At 39.2% G+C, this 19,496-nt stretch overlaps 2 protein-coding genes across 8 annotated transcripts in view; both read right to left on the reverse strand.

The window, feature by feature from the left end:
• cap2 (cyclase associated actin cytoskeleton regulatory protein 2) overlaps positions 1–3,901 on the reverse strand; it is a 26,469-nt gene extending 22,568 nt beyond the window's left edge. The window contains exons 1-2 of one of the 4 annotated variants that reach the window (XM_034704365.1): positions 3,685–3,826; positions 1,342–1,524 (exon numbers count right to left, since the gene is read on the reverse strand). The gene's annotated coding sequence lies outside the window, so the exon portion shown is untranslated. Of the gene's footprint in view, positions 1–1,297; positions 1,766–3,440; positions 3,460–3,684 lie in introns of those variants that run through there. The other 3 variants (XM_034704367.1, XM_034704368.1, XM_034704366.1) reach the window with 3 other exon arrangements.
• A 723-nt stretch (positions 3,902–4,624) lies between these two features.
• rbm24a (RNA binding motif protein 24a) lies at positions 4,625–19,200 on the reverse strand. 4 transcript variants are annotated; one of them, XM_034705685.1, is made up of 5 exons: positions 19,166–19,200; positions 15,832–15,984; positions 13,976–14,099; positions 13,549–13,603; positions 4,626–7,314 (listed from the first exon to the last, which is right to left on the reverse strand). In XM_034705685.1, the coding sequence occupies exons 3-5, from the start codon at positions 14,091–14,093 to the stop codon at positions 6,963–6,965; spliced, it is 525 nt and encodes a 174-aa protein (XP_034561576.1). In that variant the 5' UTR covers positions 14,094–14,099; positions 15,832–15,984; positions 19,166–19,200; the 3' UTR covers positions 4,626–6,962. The 4 variants fall into 4 exon arrangements, with proteins under 4 accessions (XP_034561577.1, XP_034561576.1, XP_034561578.1 ...); XM_034705687.1 differs by lacking the exon at positions 19,166–19,200 and adding an exon at positions 16,116–16,226; XM_034705686.1 differs by lacking the exons at positions 15,832–15,984; positions 19,166–19,200 and adding an exon at positions 15,379–15,467 and having other exon boundaries at positions 4,625–7,314.
• Positions 19,201–19,496: the final 296 nt, after the last annotated feature.

Raw genomic sequence — 19,496 nt, forward strand, 5'->3', positions numbered from 1 at the left:
AAGAATATGGCTGTATAGTACAATATGGCAATTAAAAAACATGGCCAATACACACAATTAATTCAGCCCACAACAGAAACTGAACTGGGAGAATAGATCTACTAAAAACTAAAAAACAACAAAGCCTTGCAGTTATTGTATTAATCCACCAATCAGTTGTGTTTTGAGTAAATCAGCAGTCCTCAGTAAATGGAAACATTCCCCCCTCTGTTCTACAGACAGGTGGGCAACAGCCTCTACCACATAAAGATCCCCATCCAACAGCTGAGGAAGCACACATGCTCCTGCAGTGGAAAGATATCACTGACTTCACCCTGACCTGCAGCATGTGTCTCCTGAACCCCCTGGCCTGGTATCTGATCTTGGGGGCTATATTGGGCCTTTGCCTGCAGTTTGCTGCTATGGGCCTACCGTAAGATATCCTATAGGTCTCAATGATCTGCGCTACAGTGTAGCCCAAGGAGATTATTGAAGTAGAATTTATAAATCCAGCTAATAACTGCTACACCTGTTCATAAGGCCTCTAAAGCAGGAAGCTGTGAGTGAGCCATTAGTGAGAATGGTAGTATCTGTAGATTGGCTGCTGTTGTTGATTTTAAAGTAGCTGAAAGTGGCAATAGGGAAACAGTAAACATAGTGACCTAATATTAGTGACAGTAAACAAAAATAAACGTATCCTACCATTTTCATTCAAATAAATATTTAAGTGAGACTTTGGGAACGCAACAGGTATGAATGTACTGTGTATGGCAAATAGTTAATATTGTTATTGGGAAAACCATTGATCGCCAAAACAATGTCAACTCAAAAAATCAACTCAGAAAATACATGTTAAGACTGCTATGTTAGTTAGGAAAAAGAAAAGTTCTAGGAACTACTAAATGGACCTTGGATTGGGGGTGTTTTGTGAGCAAACATTTGATGGGAAATAATTTTGAACCCCCCCAAATAGATCTCCATAACCTTTAACGTTAATAAACAGTTTGAGACTCTTTAGCTTAACACGTGTGCTCATCCCTCCGGCTCTCACAGGCACAAGATGATCAGGCTTCAAAATAAAGCATGTCATGACGCTGACATGCTCTGACAGGATTTCATCCCCACCCCCTTACATCTGATGCTCTATAGTCCGCGCTGACACCGTTACTCCAAACAAGGAGGAAGGAAAAATCCATATCAATATGTCAACATAATGTGCTTTTATTCGGCAAATCCCCATGCGAGATACCTCAAAGAAAAGCACAGAGGAAACAGATGGAGGATATTCTGGATATTTCTCCAATTGCAAGAAACTCACCAAACTTGACTTGAATATAAACTTGTAGCTCAGAAACAACTTGCCTCTTCCCTGTGGTCCGCGTTTATTTCTTTCAAGATGTTTTGTCGGGACTGTCAATATCCCTGGACGAATTCGTGGCGGTGTGTTGCTGTCCTGCGGTACCCTCCTGCCTTCTTGCCCCGTCACCGAGCGACGCACGGGGCCAGGACTCTTCCGGGATCTCCTAATTAAGCCACACGATGAACCTGAGAGCCACACAGCAAGCACAGACCAGGACCATGACTCAGTGCCGCAGTATCTCGTCTGGGGCGGACAGACTACCTCGCAGGCAACATGGCAGCCTCAGAGAGTCTAGCTATAAATAAACTAGTAGCTGATGGACGTTTTGGAAATACCAGCCTGGGTAGCTGCGGAAGGGATCCGAAATTATAGGGGTACCTTCTTCACTCAGGGAACTCAGGAGTTGTCACCTTGGAAAATCCCTTTCTCATTTCATCATGAGACCTGAAGTACCCCACAGACAGTGGTGGACAAAGTACACAGCCTCATTACTTAAGTCAAAGTATAGATCCTCCAGGTCAAATATTACTCCAATACAAGTGAAAGTTGCTCTGTCAGATTATTACTTGGGTTAAAGTCCTGAAGTACATGCTTTTAAAATACTTAAGTATTCAAAGTACTTTTTAAAAAATCTCAAAATGTAGTATTTTCACAAAGCATGAGTGCAGTCAAGAATACATAGAAGTACATTTGCTTACATCATGTTTATCTAGAAACCATTACTTGAAATATCTAAAAAAAACTAGCCCATGGAATAAAAACACCAACTAAGTTACTCCAAGCACAGACAACTTAGTTTGAAATGTTCATCTGGAATGAAACAAATGTTACGTAGCTCAAAACGCTTTCTGAGGTTGGACAGTGAATTTATCCGAAAGATTGTGTATTTAGCTAAAACAGTAAAATAGTACCACAATTCCATGTTTGGTATCAAATGGATTTTCTGGGTTTAGACCATTCAACCCAGTCACGTGAAAAGGACTTGATATAGTGTAGTACAATGCACATAACAAAACCACTCGCAGGGAATATACAACTCAAACATTTAGTTTTCAAATCAACGGTTACTTCATAGCTAATGGCTTTCATTCATGGTTAGCACCACAGTGCACATAACTCAGTGTTCTTTGTTGTGTTACATACTTCAATTGTTTTGCTAGTACTAAATACAAATATTAACTTACTACATTTATTGACCTCTTTCACAGGTTTGTGTCATCAGTTTACTAAAGAAGAAGCAACTTTGTCATGAGTCAGATGCCATGATAGCAGCAAAATTCACCCATGAGGCCTTGCTGCATGTGCTTTGTCATGATCACAGACCTACAGTATGTAGTTCCAGTTTCATGTTTCAGCAGGGACAAAAATACACCATGTAGCTGAGTAAAAGAAGCCAGAGGCAGAGGTGTGGTGTAATATTTAAAATGAATTATTGATTGGAGAAAACATCAATGATTTATAAACTGAGTTCTTGGAGACTTTTTTTTTTATGCATCAGTCATGCAAACTGTGAATGTCATGGTAACTTTGGAGTGTCTCAAATAAAGTAATCGTGAAACTGTTGCATGAAGTTGAGCAGTACAACATCTGACGTGTGTTATGTGTTTGTAGATACACACATATTCAAAGTCATAAAGAAATGCAGGCCATGTAGCACCAAAGTGTTTAGTATTAAATTGTTCAATAATGTCTTGAAAATTAGGTGTATTAAATGTAAGTATTATAACACAATTTGTATTATTTAAGAGATTAAATTAAAATTTCAAATTCAAATTGACTAAAATTAAATTCAGTAGAATGAAAGATTATTTCTTCATTCTTATTTTCCTATGGTTTCATAGAGTTAATTTCCTAAGTTAACATAGGCTTTCTAAAAGTTTGTTCTATTGTTCAACATTTTTTAACTTTCAATGTCATGCACTTTCTTATTTCACATACCCTCTAACGGTTTCATATGCTACCCATGTCTTAAGCTAGCTTTTTGAAAATATGCTTCTAGATTTAACAAGGGTATGCTTGTCAGCTAAAGCAGCAACAATGTTAAATCAATCTAAAAAACAACTGGCCTCTCATGTAAAATACAGTACTGACAGTTGCTTACCTCTGTGTTCAATTAAACTAAAATAGCTAGCTAACTAGCTGGATTTGAGCACAGTTTACTGAGCATCAAAATAAAGAGGAGACAATAGCTGTGTCCCATTTCAGGGGTGACATCCTTTGAAGGACCCAGTCTACCATCGACCAAGCCTTCGTAAACTACGTAGACTGCTCAGGTAGAATTCAAATGAGACCAATATGTCTACTAAGCATTTAATATTTATGTTGTCAGCTGTTCCCGCCCTTACCATATTGTTTGAATTAGAGCGATGATGAGTCCCCATGTTGGACCACGAAAGGATATGCCTGATGGATCCTTCGTGGGAAGGGAAAAGTCGGAAACATTTGTCAGTCTCATTTAGAGGAGTCTTCAAGATGGTACAGCCTCTGTGAAACAACGGGAGCCCCTGAATTTAACTCATCTAGTTAAAGCAGCAGCTACCGCAAAATTGCACGTTTGGAGTTAGCATGCTCTGTGTTGAAAATATAATTTATATATCTTCTGAGATAAAAGTACCACACTGAGCATAGTAAAAAGCAAAATAATGCTATTTGTGGTGGCTTTGGTCAGCATATAACAATATTAAAACTGCCTTTTCACTAAAACACTAAGAAATACAAACTGTTTCAAGATCTGTTTCTGTAACAGTCAAGATCTGTTTCTGTAACAGTGCTGATTTTAATGTAAATAATTTGTTAGTATATAATGAATTCTGTGAACTTTTTTGTTCCTCAACATTTAAGGTACTGACTGTTGTGACTGATACCCACCTTGATACTGCTACCCACCTAAACTGGGTAAGAAGCCAGCTAGCTCAAAAGGCAGGTTGTGAGGTTGAAAGTGTAAGCGCTCAGTTCGACTCCACTAACACTATAAGAGGTACAATGACATTAAGGTGTGATTTTTTTTCCAGTGAGAATATAAGTTAATGAATAAAATATAAAAGTACATTAAAAAAACCTTCAATTAGAAATCCATTCATAAAATTAGTTTTGATGCTTTAGTTGTTTTGATATAAATTTATTTTATGTTTGTTTAATATTTAACATACCCATAGCAGGAACAAAAAAAAAATCTATATTAAATGAATGGCTGGAAAACAGCATGTGTAAAGTCACAAATTTCAAACAGCGTCACACAGCTTCTGGATGTGTAGTGATCTAATAATAGGCGTGTTTTTTGCATTCAAGTACCCCATTAGCAAAACACTGACATGAAACATTGGTTTAATTGCAGTCTAGATAAAAAAAAAAGAGTGTCACAAAGCTTTTAAATATAGAACATTTTATTCCAATTTTGAGTAAATGGTGTTCAAATTCTGAAGTAAAGGTTTCAATACCAACAGAACCTTTGCATTTAAATGGTAACACTTTACATGCCTTCATCCAGTGACAATGAAAAGCTTTTTGTCATTTATTTGTCATATTTCCCTTGTAAGAAATAGTTCAAGTATAAAAATTCCCAACAGTGTAAAATAGCCCATCTGATGAATATTGAGCAAAAGGAGCACAGCTACCGAAATCTCGACAACAACTATACATTCTAGTGGAGAAAGCAGCATTTTTGCTTGGTTTTTTTTTTGTTGTTTTGTAAAAATTGTTTTTTTGCTCTCATCTAAACACAGAAGAGGCAGAGTACAATCTGCATGCAAACAGGCCTGCATTTAAATAAAGTTTCTTCCCTAAAAAAGGCATAACGGCATCGAGCTAATATTTAATGTCACGTTCTAAAGGATCATGAAGATAAAAAACTAAAGTACAGTGCACATAACAGTATCTTAAATAAGTCCTACATCAACATTTTTGGTTGAGTATGTTAATAATAATAATAATTATAATAATATTATTACTAAAACTAATCAATAACTTATATATGCCTTGAGATGAGTACATAATAATATTATTAATACAGTACCGCCACTAAGTCTCTACTCTTGGAGCGTCAACATAGTCAACCCTCAAAAATAAATATCTTAAATAGTAGATTTCTCTTTTTTCTTTTTTTTCTATCTCTCTTAAATAGCAGTAAAAATGTAAGGCACACAGACCAACAAAACGTCACAGAGTCAAACCCCCACCCTCTCCACCCCACCTGGTGTTCTTGACAGACATGAGGCAGGCCAGTTGTTGGGGTGGCTTTGGTAAAAGTGTGTTTGTTTGTGAGAGTATACCTGACACCAGACTTCAGTAGCACAGAGGTGGAAGTGCTGACAGCTGCAGGGCTGAAAGACTGGTGGGGTGGGGGCTCTGTGCTGGGTGGAGGGTTGTGAAGTTGGTTCCCAAATGGGCCCGGCCGGGGATTAAAATGTGACAGCTCAACAAATGAGCACAAGTGATGCGTTCTTTCCAGAGTGATCTGTCTGTGTGGCACTGGGGCGGCTCTGTCCACCCCCACCAGCAGCTGCTCTCTTTCTCTTTCTTTCTTTCTTTCTTTCTTTCTCATTTTCTTTCTCTCCATCCCAGAGCCACAGAGAAACACGACTGTGCTGCCTTTGTCTTTGACTGCCATGTGTGCAACTCTGGATGCATGTGTTGCTGTATGTGTGAGTGAGTGAAACGTGGAAAAGCAACTGATTTAGTGTTTCTCATTGTCTGAAGCCATTTTCAACCTCTCCCCTTTTGTCACTGTGCTTGTTGTGTTTGCCAAGGCCCCCCTTTAGTCCAAGAATAGAGTCAGAGTTGATGACATTTTCAGTCTTTTTGTTTTTTTCTTTGTTGTTTTGTCTCCTGGTGATTTGTTTGCTTTGCATAGGTCAAGAGGTCGAGCAACAGAGTAAAAAAAAGGGACATTCAGCATCAGGAAGATAAAAGGTAGTTCTTCAAATATGTGTGACACAACAAGTTACGACTTCTCGACTTCCTGACAGAGGTCACATTATAATAGCTAAAACTTTGGAAACGGTTCCATTTCCCTGATTATCAGAAAATATTTACTCAAAAATATGAATAGACAAAAAAGACAAGAAAAGCCCTCCATGTAACAATAGTGATAATAAATATAAATGTTATGAGGGCACAAAATAACTGAAAATTAAACTTGTGGAAAACCACAACTGAAAAAAGAGAACAGTTTTCTTAACTAACATTAAGACAGCAATAGGACTTAAAGGCTTAGTATAACACCTATACCAACCACAGGGATTAGTTCCTGCATTTTCTCTAGAAATAAGTACTCTACTACAATGATAATAGTAATGATAATAATTATAATCATAATAACAACAACAGAAATAATAGTAAATCTCTTTCCATTATTTGTTCTGCAACTTTTTTTCATTTTCTCGTTTTTGGTTGAAGCACAGCAAGTTGGAAATTTACTGTAAAAGTTCCCACCTCACCATCATTATCACTACCACCACCATCATCATCAGCATCATCATCAAAGCAACTCTGCCTCTGAGTCGCTGACAAGCCCACCCTTTAGGCCACTCCCACTTCCTTTTCCTTCGTTGCTCCATCTTGAGCCCAATCAGCTGTGACCGGGGGCAGGCCTCTTCACACTGAATGTCCATGGTTGCAGTGGCTGCTATTGCATGCGGTCAGCTTGCAGCTGCTGAGGCTGGTACTGACCGAAGGCTGCAGCTGCAGCAGCAGCTGAGCCTGGGGCTGCAGTGGCTAAGGGCTGCTGAACTGCGTAGCCATAGCCAGCAGTAGCAACGTAGCCTGCAGCAGCAGGGGATGCAGCATATGGGTACTGCTCGTAAGCTGCAGCGGCGGCAGCGCTGGCTGCTGCTGCAGAATATTGCGCGTAGGCAGCTCCAGTGTAGTCGATGTAAGGGGAGGAGGCAGTGGCCGGTGCAGCAGCTGCAGGTTGCACATGAGGGATGACCATACTTGGCTGAACAAAGGCCTGAGGGTACACATAGTGTGCCGGGATGCTGTGGAACAAACACACATATAACAGGTTAGTTTGGTGATCAGAGAACTAGGCCCTACCCTAAAACCCAAACCCAACTCAATCACACTGCGGCTAAGCGCCCGCCCACCATTCAGCCCCAGTCCAATCCACCAGTCAAGAACACCAAGGAAATGCCTGCTAGTAGGGATTAGAAAAGTATAGGGTTGCCAAAATAGAAATCTCTGTGAAAAGAAGACATGAAGTTGAGGTAAACTTTGAACACCCAGAGATCAATCAAATCTTCTCAAAGATCACTTCAGTACGATAACATTGGGAGGAGGTGATGATGTCTGTATGGGAAACAACACGGGACACATTTTCAAGTTTTCTAATTTGGTCAGTTTTGACTTTTTATTTTTGGAACCAGAACCAAAGGGAGCCAGATAACTGGGAAAAGTTGAAGGTATTGAACTTGCTGCCTGTTTGTACATCACATGGGGATTTGGCTGTGGTGCTGTCCTGCTGTCTGCTGGAGGGAGAGCGGTTGGGGGTGGAGAGAGAGGGGAGGATTACAGTGTGGGGGGGATTGGGGATGTGGACAGGGGGATGAGCCAAGTGAAGCATTGTGAAAATGTCACTGCCACTTTGACAGCTGGACAGTTTTCAAAAAGGGACGCTGCTGGCCATTTCCCCCTCTCTGTCAGGGACAAAGAGCTGGGGAGGCAGCGGGGCGAGCCGGGACTAGGTTAGCTCCCGGAGGGATGTTTCGATTAAATAAACAATTATGAACAATGAGCACATTTTGCACTCCATGACATAGCCTTATCCCAGCCCTCAGACTCAATAAGGCCTGGAAACTCAAACAGCATGAGATGAGTTTTTGACTGTAGGTGGAGGTAACAAGAAAATGTTGGAATGGTCCTGTATGAATCTGAGTGTTTGATGTCCTGATAAACAGTCATCCCCTTCCTTTAGAGATGAAAAAACAATCAAACTGAATGTCAGTTTAATCAAACTCAAATAAAAAGCATCGGGTAAGAAATAACTTTATATTTGTTGAGGGGCCACAGCAACAACTTTGTGACTGTGAGTGAGTGAATAGTGGACTCAAGGAAATATCAAGGAAAACCAAATATAATGAGTTGAGTCTGCATAAATGAACATCAGGTGGTTACTTTTTTGAGTCTAGATTGGGAGAGAGAAGATTGGGTGCAGAAATTGATAAAAGTTGAAAGGCAGGATCTATCGTGGCAACCCTATTACCAGCACTCCATTATCCAATCCAACCCACATCTCAACCCAAAACAGTGCGCCAGGAGTAAAACAGGAAAAACAAAACAACAGCAAGGCGTCAGAGAGGAAGAAAGAAGTAAAAAATAGTCCACCTTGACAAGACTGAATACAGAAACAACAACAAGGTCACAGCACAATCACTCAACTGAAAAGACACAAAAGGAAAACTGCAAGGTATTGACTGTGTAACTGGTACAGTCCGTGAGTTGGTGTGGCTGTCAATAAAGAGCAAAGGTCGGTCTTAATATGTACATTTTACACACACATACAGAAGTTAGATAGAACGATGGATGCTTCCTGTCTATCTTCTAGACTGATCAGCAGCTATCTGATTTGTTTTTCAAGTTGAGGTAGAAAATGTAATAGCACATAAGCCATCATTTAAAGCTCCTGTGAGGAACTTTCTGTTTGCGTTGGCTTTGGTGCCCCCTGTGGACAAAGTGATACCTCTATTGTTGCTGTATTAATTATGTTTCTGACACGAAATCTCCTCCTGCACCAATTAATAGTCAAATATTTCACTCATTCAGAATATTTGCTGCAGAAAAAGTACTAGAAGGGTTTTTCTTTGATGTGCTGTTGATCACCTCGCCTGACACCCACCCCCTCAGAGCTGTTTCAGGCTTTAAAAATTATAAAACAGAAACTGTTAAAATATTTTCTAATGGTTTTTACTGATTTTGAGGATCATGAAGAGGCATGGTTGTTGATTTCAGCCTGTTTCATAACCACTCAAAAACTCCTCACAGGAGCTTTAACAACAGCTAACATTAGTGGTCAACCCACAGGCTCACAATGCTGTTTGGCGGTGTCACAAGACAGGATACAAACAATGTAACTTTCTGGCAAACAGTAATGTTAGCAGTTTAGGATAATTAATGAAAATTAACAGTTAAATAGTTAACAGGGCAACAGTTTAGCTCAGCTGGAATAGTAGGCACCCCATGTACAGAGCCTATAGTCTTCATTGCATTGGCTATAGGATCGATTCCCAGTCCCAACAAGATTTTTTAGCTTTGAATGTCCACAATTCCTATCATATATACTGTTACACTACTAAACAGCAATGTTAGCTTAGTAATGGAGGAGTGCTTACGTTAGTGAATGGGTTATCTTTTATGTTGTTTTGCCTTGAAATATGGCCTGATGTCCTATTAGATTTTCACTATATCTTATCTTTTCTGTCTAATAATTGTAAAGCACTGAAATTATTATATTTGTCATAACCCTTTACATCCTGTGACTTGGAAGACAGCAGAACAACATCAGAACAGCATTTGAGCTGCATCATGTAAGGGGCATGTTGTTTGAGGAAACAACAGCCATGTGATTTTGGTGAATTCCTCACAAACTTACAGTTAAAAAAAGTAATACAAGCAGTTATGCTTGTGGATTACTTTAAAGTGTCTCAGATTTACCATGCAGTGTCCTTACTGCTCTTAAAATGTCAGCTTCTTTTCAGAGTTTGGTTCTCAAGTTTTCTGTCTCCCAATACCACTGTATCTATAACATTGGTGGGTTGACTGCTGCACATATACAGGCATATGCCAACATACGCACAAAGACATATAACAAGCAGAGGTTTGACTATGTGAGGTCAAACTCTGACTGAGGCTTTTTTTTTTCAATGACTGTCTTTTCCATTGAGGTAGTCATAGATGGAGAATGTTTTATGGACCATGTTGGTATCTACAGTACTTCACAGTGTGACAACTTGTTCTGTGTGTCTTTGTATTCTGTGTTCGTCTTACTGGAATGTCATGATCACCCAGCGGTCAATAAAGTTAAGGGCTAAATAAAGGCTCTCTGCCTTTGTGAGTGCTGTCTGCTGAAGGAAAGACTACAATTACAAACTGAGGTGAGAGGTTTGTGTATGAGAGTTGCTCATTAGACTTGTTTTGTTGACCAAGACTTAATGGTAGGGGTCCACCAATATTGGTTTTTCAGGGCTGATGCTGATATCGATTATTCATAGGTCATGAGGCCAATAACTGAACCAAATTGGAAACTTTCAACATCATGTACTGGCCAAGGCTGATATTCAGTCAACCTCTACTCAATGGAGCTGATGTGTGGTTTAACTTGTTTTAGCCAAACTTAGTTTCTGAGCAGTTTGAAGATTTTAAGGTAGCTCTCAAGTGTCCTCTGATTGGGTATCTTTGTTGCTAGTGCTGTTCAAGAGTGAACTCAATGGAGGTCATCCTAAATATTTTGTCTTTGAGACCTCAGCTCTGCCTCTAACACAGTGGACCATGAGATACTAATTTGTAATCTGTTTCATTAAATTAGGGTCTCCAGTATGGAGATTGAAGACACTTCTCATTGGCTGTTACCAATACAAGCTCAACCCTTGTCTTGCTGCTCTCATCTGAAGTTCCCCAAGCTGAGCCCTTGGTCTCCTGCTGTTTTCCAAATAAATGTACCCGCTATGCAAATTTATTAACAGTAATAATAACAATATTTAATGTCAATGTTATGTGGATGATACCCAGATATATCTCCAAATCCAACCCTATGACCACTTTGGTCCCACTAACCTTCAAAATACCTAGATGATAGAATAGCATGGATGGCCGACAACTTTCATCAATTCAATGAAATAAGAATAATAATCTTAGGGCCTGTGTCCATTTACAGTGATTTTTGTGCTGGCAGTGCCTACAATCTCTATTTCAGAGTGCTTCCTACTGGAACTTACTGTTTCTAGATTACGAGAGTTGTCTTGTTGCCCTTCTGCTTCCATCAGTAGGGACCATGAACTCTATTTTAAAATGCTCTGTATGCTTAACATTTGCTTTTATTAAATATTCCATAGAAAATGTATAGTCAACGAAGACGAATCCTGTCCTCCAGCTCTGCATCTAGAAACTGTACCCTCAACAAAATGAGTCTGGTTAGTTTCTCCTCCAACATCCTTACAAAAGTTGATATCATATGTCCTTCCCCTTCTTGATTTTGATTGGTCTGGGAGGGCAAAGTGACAAAGAATGCATCAGTGTTCCAACTATTTTCAGCTGAGAGTGCTGAGAGCTCAACAACAAAAAACAACTGACACCTAGGGTGTTTTTGTATTTGAAATTCTGAGTGCTTTGAGCCTCACTGATTTTGTTGTAAAACAGTCACTATCAGTGCAACCCCCCCAAACATATGCCATTATTTGAAATGGCCCATACTGTTCTGCCCCTAAAGCTCCACCAGCAACACAATCCAATCCCACAACCCATCTTCCCAACTAAATCAGACCTTTAGCAGAAAATAAGAGCATAACTTTCAACAGTGCTGTTAAGTTTAATTGACAGGTTAATGTAATGTCTGAATCCAATTCTTACAGCTTTTGTCACATTAAAGGTCATAAATCAGTCGCACAGGTACTCCCTTTATTCTGGTAGATGATATTGTCCTACATATAGTGCTTGACTGATTCTTTTGCCAGAAATGAATTTTCATGTATGGTAAAAAAATAATTTACATTTAGGGGGCCCCTAAAACAATCACTCTGACCATGTTTAAATGTCCCATGCTCTGCTTACATGACAGATAGAGAGACACTACCATGCTGTCACCAGACCCCCCACCACACACACACACACACACACACACACACACACACACACACACACACACACACACACACACACACACACACACACACACACACACAATATTGAGCTTCATGCGACTGCAGTGTCAGCATTCGGGGCTTTGTGTGGCACAATGGGTGCGCTTGTTTTTCTTAACACCACGGGCCCATGTGACGAAAACTCGCTCCAAGAGAATGAGAGCGAGTGAGAGAGAGACATCCAGACATTTGTTTGTGTCACACTGCAGACAAAGACACACATACACCCACGGTTAAAGCACATACTCATAATGTAATAATGCAATACACATATATACATATATTACTTTTTCTAGAACTTGGATAATAACTGATAGGCTAGTCATTCATTCGTAAGACAGGAGAGTCGTGATGAAGTGATAAAGAGAGCCAGAGATGATTTGGAAAAAGACACTTAGTGAATTTGTTTGTTTTAAGTTGTGTTATTGTAAGAAACTGCTAGTAACACCAGGAATATGCTATCAGCACACACAAGCAGTGTTGAGATTTGTTATTTGAGGGAACAATGTGAGGAATGGGATTACTGATTTAGGCGAAAAAGAAATCACACAGAAAATTCAGCACTCACTCCAACAAGACACATGACACACAACATCCTTTTTAAAAAACACAAGCTAGAAGCAATCAAAAAAAAAAACTTTGCCCATCCTTGGCAAAGTTAACACACCTCCACAAAAAGAGAAAACAGAACACCCCAAAAAATTAAATCAGTCCAGCTTTTTTTCATTAAAGTGAGAAAGCACACGGTTTAGCTAACACCACTTCATAACTGCACACAAAGCTCTAAGTTCTATTTAAATAAAGTTAAAAAAAAAAGGTCAAAGCCACGTACATGCATCTATAATCACCATTTTCAGAGCTTGTATGTGTGTGTTTGAGTCTACAGGTTAATCCTTTTCTCTGATCTGTGATTACGCTTCCAGAACTATTCCACAAACCAGCAGAGTTAGCTTAACCGAGAGCGAGCCTGTCGGACCAGAGAAAGATAGATAACATTGAGTCAGGCTGGAAGTTTCCATCATTGTCCACTCAGCACACATACACTATGTATGTATACACATTCACACATACACATTTTTTTACAAACAGGCAAACCTAGGAAAGGCAGTTTGCCTGGCTGTTTGGTGAACAGTGATGACAAAGCTACATACAACTTATGGCCCATCTTTAATTATCAGCATTCCAATAATGTTTAAGGAGACAAAGGAGTAAAATAATACAAAATAAGAAAAGTCTCAAAGTCTAATTAATCATACATTAAATTGAGATAATATATATTGAAAAATGTCTGATTATGTTCTCTCAACAATGGGTTACATACCAACATTTGTCTAAAATACTCATAGACTCATTTGTACTTACCCATAAGGCCTCTGTATGAAAGCAGGGTGAATTTGAGGAACACCGAAAGTAAAACCTGCAAAACAGAGTAAAGGGGGAAAAAGGGACTTCAGACAGCTTAAAAGTACAACCTTTCAGTATACTTTTCTGAGTATCTTAATTTATATGAAAACATGTCCTTACAACAGCTCCCTGCAAACCCTGAGGTGAAAATAAGTGAGGACTGACTTGATTTTCTTGTTTGCTGCTTTGTTAATAAAACTGGCTCCACACTCCCAAAGTAACACTTGGAAAAAGGACACTTGCTATTTGATGCAAACAGACTGCCTGCTCTTTAAAAATAAACCATATCTGCTCCTGTCTGACTACACAATTGACTGAAAAAAAAATGTAGCTTGTACTAGAAAAAAAGTGTATTCTTGCTTCTTAATGATCCTCATTTCTTTACCTGGCTGCATCACTCGAGGCTTGGCCCCAAGGTAAGCCAGGTTGACGTTTGCCTTCCTGCCATCAATGATTGGGTTTGGGTCCTTGCAGGCCCGGTCAGCAGCTGAGCGGTCAGCCATCGTCACCTTACATAAGGAGGAGGAAGAAAGCACACAGTATGAGAAAGATTTATTTAAAGCTTCTTTGAGGAACTGTGTTTTTGTGGGGATTTTGGTGCCCCTTATGGACAAAGTGATACCTCTTATCACTTTGCATATTTTGACCTATACATGTGTAAGTTGCATTAGCTACAAAAAGAAAAGTCTGCTTTCATCTTACCATGAGCAAAAGTCACTAACAGTCACTCATCGTGAATATTTGCAATGGAGGAAGTAAGAGAGGGGGTTCTTCACCGTGCTGTAAATTATTTTGTCTGGCGCCCACCCCTCTGAAGAAGTTACGGCCATTAAAAATGACGATAAGGAAATCTTTTTGCTCATTGTCTAAGGAGGCATTACTGTTAATTTCAGTTAGTTTCATTACCAGTTAAAAACTCCCCAAATGAGCTTTAAGCTACAAGGGACAACATGTTAATTGAACAACAAATACAGAGATGTATATTGCATTGTCACTTGATGACAAAGTATTAAGTACCGAATTGCACATGTCAGTTCCATTTATGTGCCTGAAAGTATTTTGGCAGAGCACACACGTCCATCACCCTCATATGGTAGCACTGAAACCTTAGGTATTAAATTGGAGCCATCCTGAGAAGACTGGCAGAACATGGCTCCTTTATCACTCACATTGCAACAACCAAACTTTAACACTCAGCTCAGAGCTTGACCAGCTGGTAGCTCTCTTTTTACACTCTTTTGCAGTCAAGTTATTCTGCTGACTTGGGATTTTAGGAAAAAAAATAGTTAAAAATGGGGGTTGATGAATGAATGTGATGCTGCTGTAACAAGAAAGTAAGAATTCAGACCAAAAAAATGAGCCAGTTTTACATGTGTTGAAGTTGTGCATAGCTGTGCTTCATCTCTACTTAAAATTTGTGCCAAAGTTACTTTGAAATGCCATATAAAGCCTGTGTGGAGGCCACGCATGATAAGCATGACATTACATTAATGGTAAGGCTTGATACTGTTTCTAGTTTTTCATTTCGAAAAAAATAAGTTGGAAAGGAAACCCCAAACCCAACAGATTTTTATGTGAAGTTATTGAAAATTCTTACAGTGTCAAACCTATAAATACTAAATAAAGAAACCTGTCTTTCACATTAAAGTATCACTTCAATTAGATATTAATAGGGTTTTCATATCCCAGCTCTTCTTTTCATTTAATTGTTCTGTATTCAGTTTATTCATGTAAAAACATTTCCTTTTTTATTTTCGATTAAATTAATGAAAACAAGATTTGTGTTACATTCTGGTTATTTGATGTCTCTTTAAGTATGACATTTTATGACAAGTAGGAGTGAAATGTTTCATCAACTGTTACGACTATAGTTGTAAACATCTCTAAGCGATGATGAAACCGCTCGAGGAAGCTGCCCTGTAATGTCGAGACATCATCGTGCGTTTTTCCTCAGCCCACCACAGCTGTCAGCTCACTTTTTAACATGTCAGGGCGCATACCAAAGCGCAACAAGTCGCTGGGTGCGAGATTGCAACAGAAGCCAGCGACAAATTTAGGCAGGGCTTTCTTATCAGCACACATACACCTAAAGATAAGGGGTGTATTCGTGTTTGTTAGGATGTTATGACAGGAAGTATTGTGTCAAAAACTTGCGTTGGCAGGATTGTATCGACATGCGTAAAAAGGTTGAAGTAGAATCTATACGTACAAGTGACAGATGTGGAACCAAGTGATACTTACAAATCCATAACCCCTAGACTTCCCAGTCTGCCTGTCGGTAATGACAACCGCTTCTTCAATCTCTCCAAACACCTCAAAATATTTCCTGAGACTTGAATCCGTGGTGTGGTAGGGAAGCCCCCCGACAAAAATCTTCGTGTAGGTCGTGTCCTTCTGCGTGGTGTGCATCGTTAGTGCAAAATACAATAAATATGAACAATTAAAAATAAGAATAGTGCAATGTCTCCTTATCGAAATGTCTTTGGCTGAAGGGAGAGAAAAGATAGATCAGCTGGCTCTGTTACTTTTTCAGAAGAGAAAACAAAACAAAAAGTCGACAAAAATGAGGCCTGGAGGTAGATTGATCTTCCGACAGTAAAGAGGAGAGTGATATGGAGCGGATTGTCCCACAGAGACCATCAGGTGTTTCCAGCTCTTCTTAGGGAACTCTGCTGTCTAACTGAATAGGTTTGGGACCCATTCCTAAAAGCGCTTCTGTCTAACTCCACCCAACTGTTGAGTCCGTAGCTGTGCCCGCCCACCGGCGCGCACAAACAGCTGGGAAACATGCGAACTGTGTGTGTAACACTGGAGCTCCTTTAAATATAATCAGATCCAGGCTGTTTTAACTAGAATCACGTTCAATTTACAACCAGGAGCCAACATAACCTGATGCCAATTATTATGTGATAGGGGCAAAAAGGAGCAGGGGCAAAAAGGAGCAGGGACTTTAAGAAGGTGCATGAAATAGAGTAGGCCTATTTGTGCGATTTCCAGTTCTTTTTGGTCAAATGTCTGTTAATTTTGGCCTTCTCACCTCTTTAGGGAGATAAATTGGTAGTCAGACTCTGATATGAAAATCTGCATAGGATTTCAATATAGACTGGTTGATTTAAAGCTTCTTGCAAAATGCAGCTGTTCAGCAGCCGTATGGCGCAGACAGACAGGTGCAGTAGACAGAGACAGTGGGGGGCTGATAGGTACCATTCTGAAACCATGTAGACTAACAGATATACAGTTGGAGTTTGATGATTTTTTCCTCAATATTTAAAATCGTTCAGTGTCAGGGGTCAGGACACTTATGCTACATTAAGAGGTCTGAATCGGACTCCTTGTTATATTAATTAGAATGACCCAACATGAGTCCATGAGTGTAACATTTGGCAAAAGTGGCAAGGAAAATCCTTGTTTGCACTGGCTGAATTTTGGGCAGAATCAGACTCACTGGTAGTGTACAGCCATCTGCTGCAACTGGATGAGCTAAGATAGTGGGATATAAGGAGGAGGGAAAATCAAGAGAAAAAAAACAAAACAAAACAAACAAAAAAACAAAAACAAAAAAAAGACTAAAAGCTCTTCATATTCTCACATAATCACACCTTTACCCTTCAGTTACGGTTCACACAACTACGCAGCATCCCTGCTAGTTTAAACACACTTATCTGAAACTATAAAATGAAGGTATAAAGGGTGTAAAGCAACTTCATATTAAGTTAAACGAATTGTATTAAAACCTTGACCTTGTCCCTCCATCAGCCAGTTGCAAAAAATATCTTATAAATGGATAATTTATCAAGACTTGTATTGTGATGTATTTCCTGTGATTTTCCTTTAAAAATAAAAGGGTTGTTTCTTTGTAATGCCACTGATTATAGGTTTTTAAAAAGTACATGAACAACAAATGCATTACGTTATGTGCAATGAGTATGAATGATAACAGCTGTAACGGCTTAAGTCAACAGAGCTAGCATTGAATGTAACAGTATAGGAAGACTGATAGCTCTGACCAGTTGGAGTCACAGGTTCAAGGCAGCAGGTATTTTTCTAAACCATAAGTTTAAAATAAAGTCATTCTTCTTCTATCTCTCACCTCCATTGTTCTAAAAAGCAACAACGGGTTTGAAATCATACAACCTGACAACATTTAACTAGTGGCATTCCATTTTCTTTCCAGAAATCTGAATCAACGCATTTTTATTTTAAAGATGGTGATTATCCTTCAGAAACTAGTTAAAGTAATAAGAAGCTCAGAAGCTGCAAATGTGCCTTGCTCTTATGATGGGACAGGATGCCAGTCAAACAGTCAGAGATCAACTCGACCAGGTGTCTGAACATCAATGATTAAAGCATCATGTGGAGCTCGCTCTCCTCAGCACCCAGCTGACTGACAGCAGGATGTGTGTCCCTTCGAATAGCCGGTAACCCGGTAAGAGTCATTCAGATCCAGTAATGTGAGAGGCAGCTCTGATGTAAATTATTCATGGCATATGTGAGCATTCCTGGCCTACCTGTTGCCTTCTGTCTGCACAGGCAACACAGTGAGAAAGAACAGTCTAACACCACCATCATCCTTTTTTGTTCAGAGCCTTGGCAGCGAAATCATGTCATTGGCTGATCAGAAATGGCCCTTTAACTTTATTTTGTTTTTGAATTGCAAAGGAATGTGCTGTTAAATCACCCTTTTGATGCAATTAAAAAAACTAAACTTCTGAATCCTTTAAAAACAGTCAAACCCATCTATAGTCCATGTGAACTGCCACCGCTGGACTATTGTAAACACAGAAATGCAACCTGATAGAGTGTTTCTCTGTGGTGTCTCTGTTCATTCACTGTTTTATTCATGCAGCCACGTGCTTTAAAGTCCGAGTGGAGCTGCAAAAAAAAAGTGGGGGCCAGTATCAAGTTTCCCAGCTCAACAATGGGGATCCGGTCATGTTGTGTTCAATTGTTGTTTTCTGTTCATGTGCAACATGCTGACTTGTCTGAATCCTCTTATACCTCCAGAAGAAAAGCTGTTTCCATATTCAAAGCTTTAAATGAATGAAATTCCTCCATCAAATGTACTCTAACCCACAGCTGTACTGCAGCACCATGAGTGTAATAAAAATGTGTAAGAAAAATCTTTTATACCATAAAATATAGTTAAAAGTGTAATATAGTTCTTGTAAAAAAATGGCCCTGTTTGTAAACTAATTAAATCATATACCTAATTTCATCAACAAATAACAATTAATGTTGTGGGGTTTTAACTTAACTTTAAACAATGACAAAAGGCTGCAGTGCCCGGGAGCTGAATCTGTAACTGTGTTTCTGTGTTTCTGTGTTTGATTTAAGAACACACCTGTCAGACTACAGGTCAAGGGTCAATGGAGCAGCTGAATACCCTTGGCTCTGTCACACTAACCCTGCATCAGCACTTCTCAACCTCTATGAAATAAAGATCCAAAATTCAAAATGTGCTCTAATTTTGATATAATTTAACACTGTTTTTGATTGTAAATCCCACCACATTGGAAAAAAATATGAAATGTATTAAAAATGTAACACATTTACCAAACACATCTTAGCAACTCACTCTCTTCACATGTTGCTACCTCCTGATGACTGACTGATGATGAAGGAGCTGCATTAGAACTTAATTCTACTAAAACAGCGCCACCTAGTGCCCTAGAATATAACTGCATATAGGATACTTAAGATGCAAAATGAGAGTGAAAGTAAAAAGTGAAACAAAAATCTCAGATAAATTGTATTTGTATCACGGCATAGATAATTCAAGCATTCATTGAGGTTAATAAAATAGATTCGGAAAGAAAACCCTCATAATTTTCTGTTGAGCTGTGCCAATCATAGCTTTGTTACATGTGTACATTTCTACCAAAATAAAGCATATTGTATAGATTTCT

Source organism: Notolabrus celidotus, chromosome 16 (genome assembly GCF_009762535.1).
Source record: "Notolabrus celidotus isolate fNotCel1 chromosome 16, fNotCel1.pri, whole genome shotgun sequence".
NCBI lineage: Eukaryota > Metazoa > Chordata > Actinopteri > Labriformes > Labridae > Notolabrus > Notolabrus celidotus.

Excerpts from the sequence above, each read along its gene's own strand:
- rbm24a (XM_034705684.1), bottom strand. The coding sequence starts at position 15,999 with ATGCACACCACGCAGAAGGACACGACCTACACGAAGATTTTTGTCGGG. Across the intron at positions 14,100-15,831 it reads AGTCTAGGGGTTATGGATTT|GTGACGATGGCTGACCGCTC; the intron begins GTAAGTATCACT and ends TCCTTATGTAAG. Across the intron at positions 7,315-13,548 it reads TTCATACAGAGGCCTTATGG|CATCCCGGCACACTATGTGT; the intron begins GTAAGTACAAAT and ends TTTGTTCCACAG.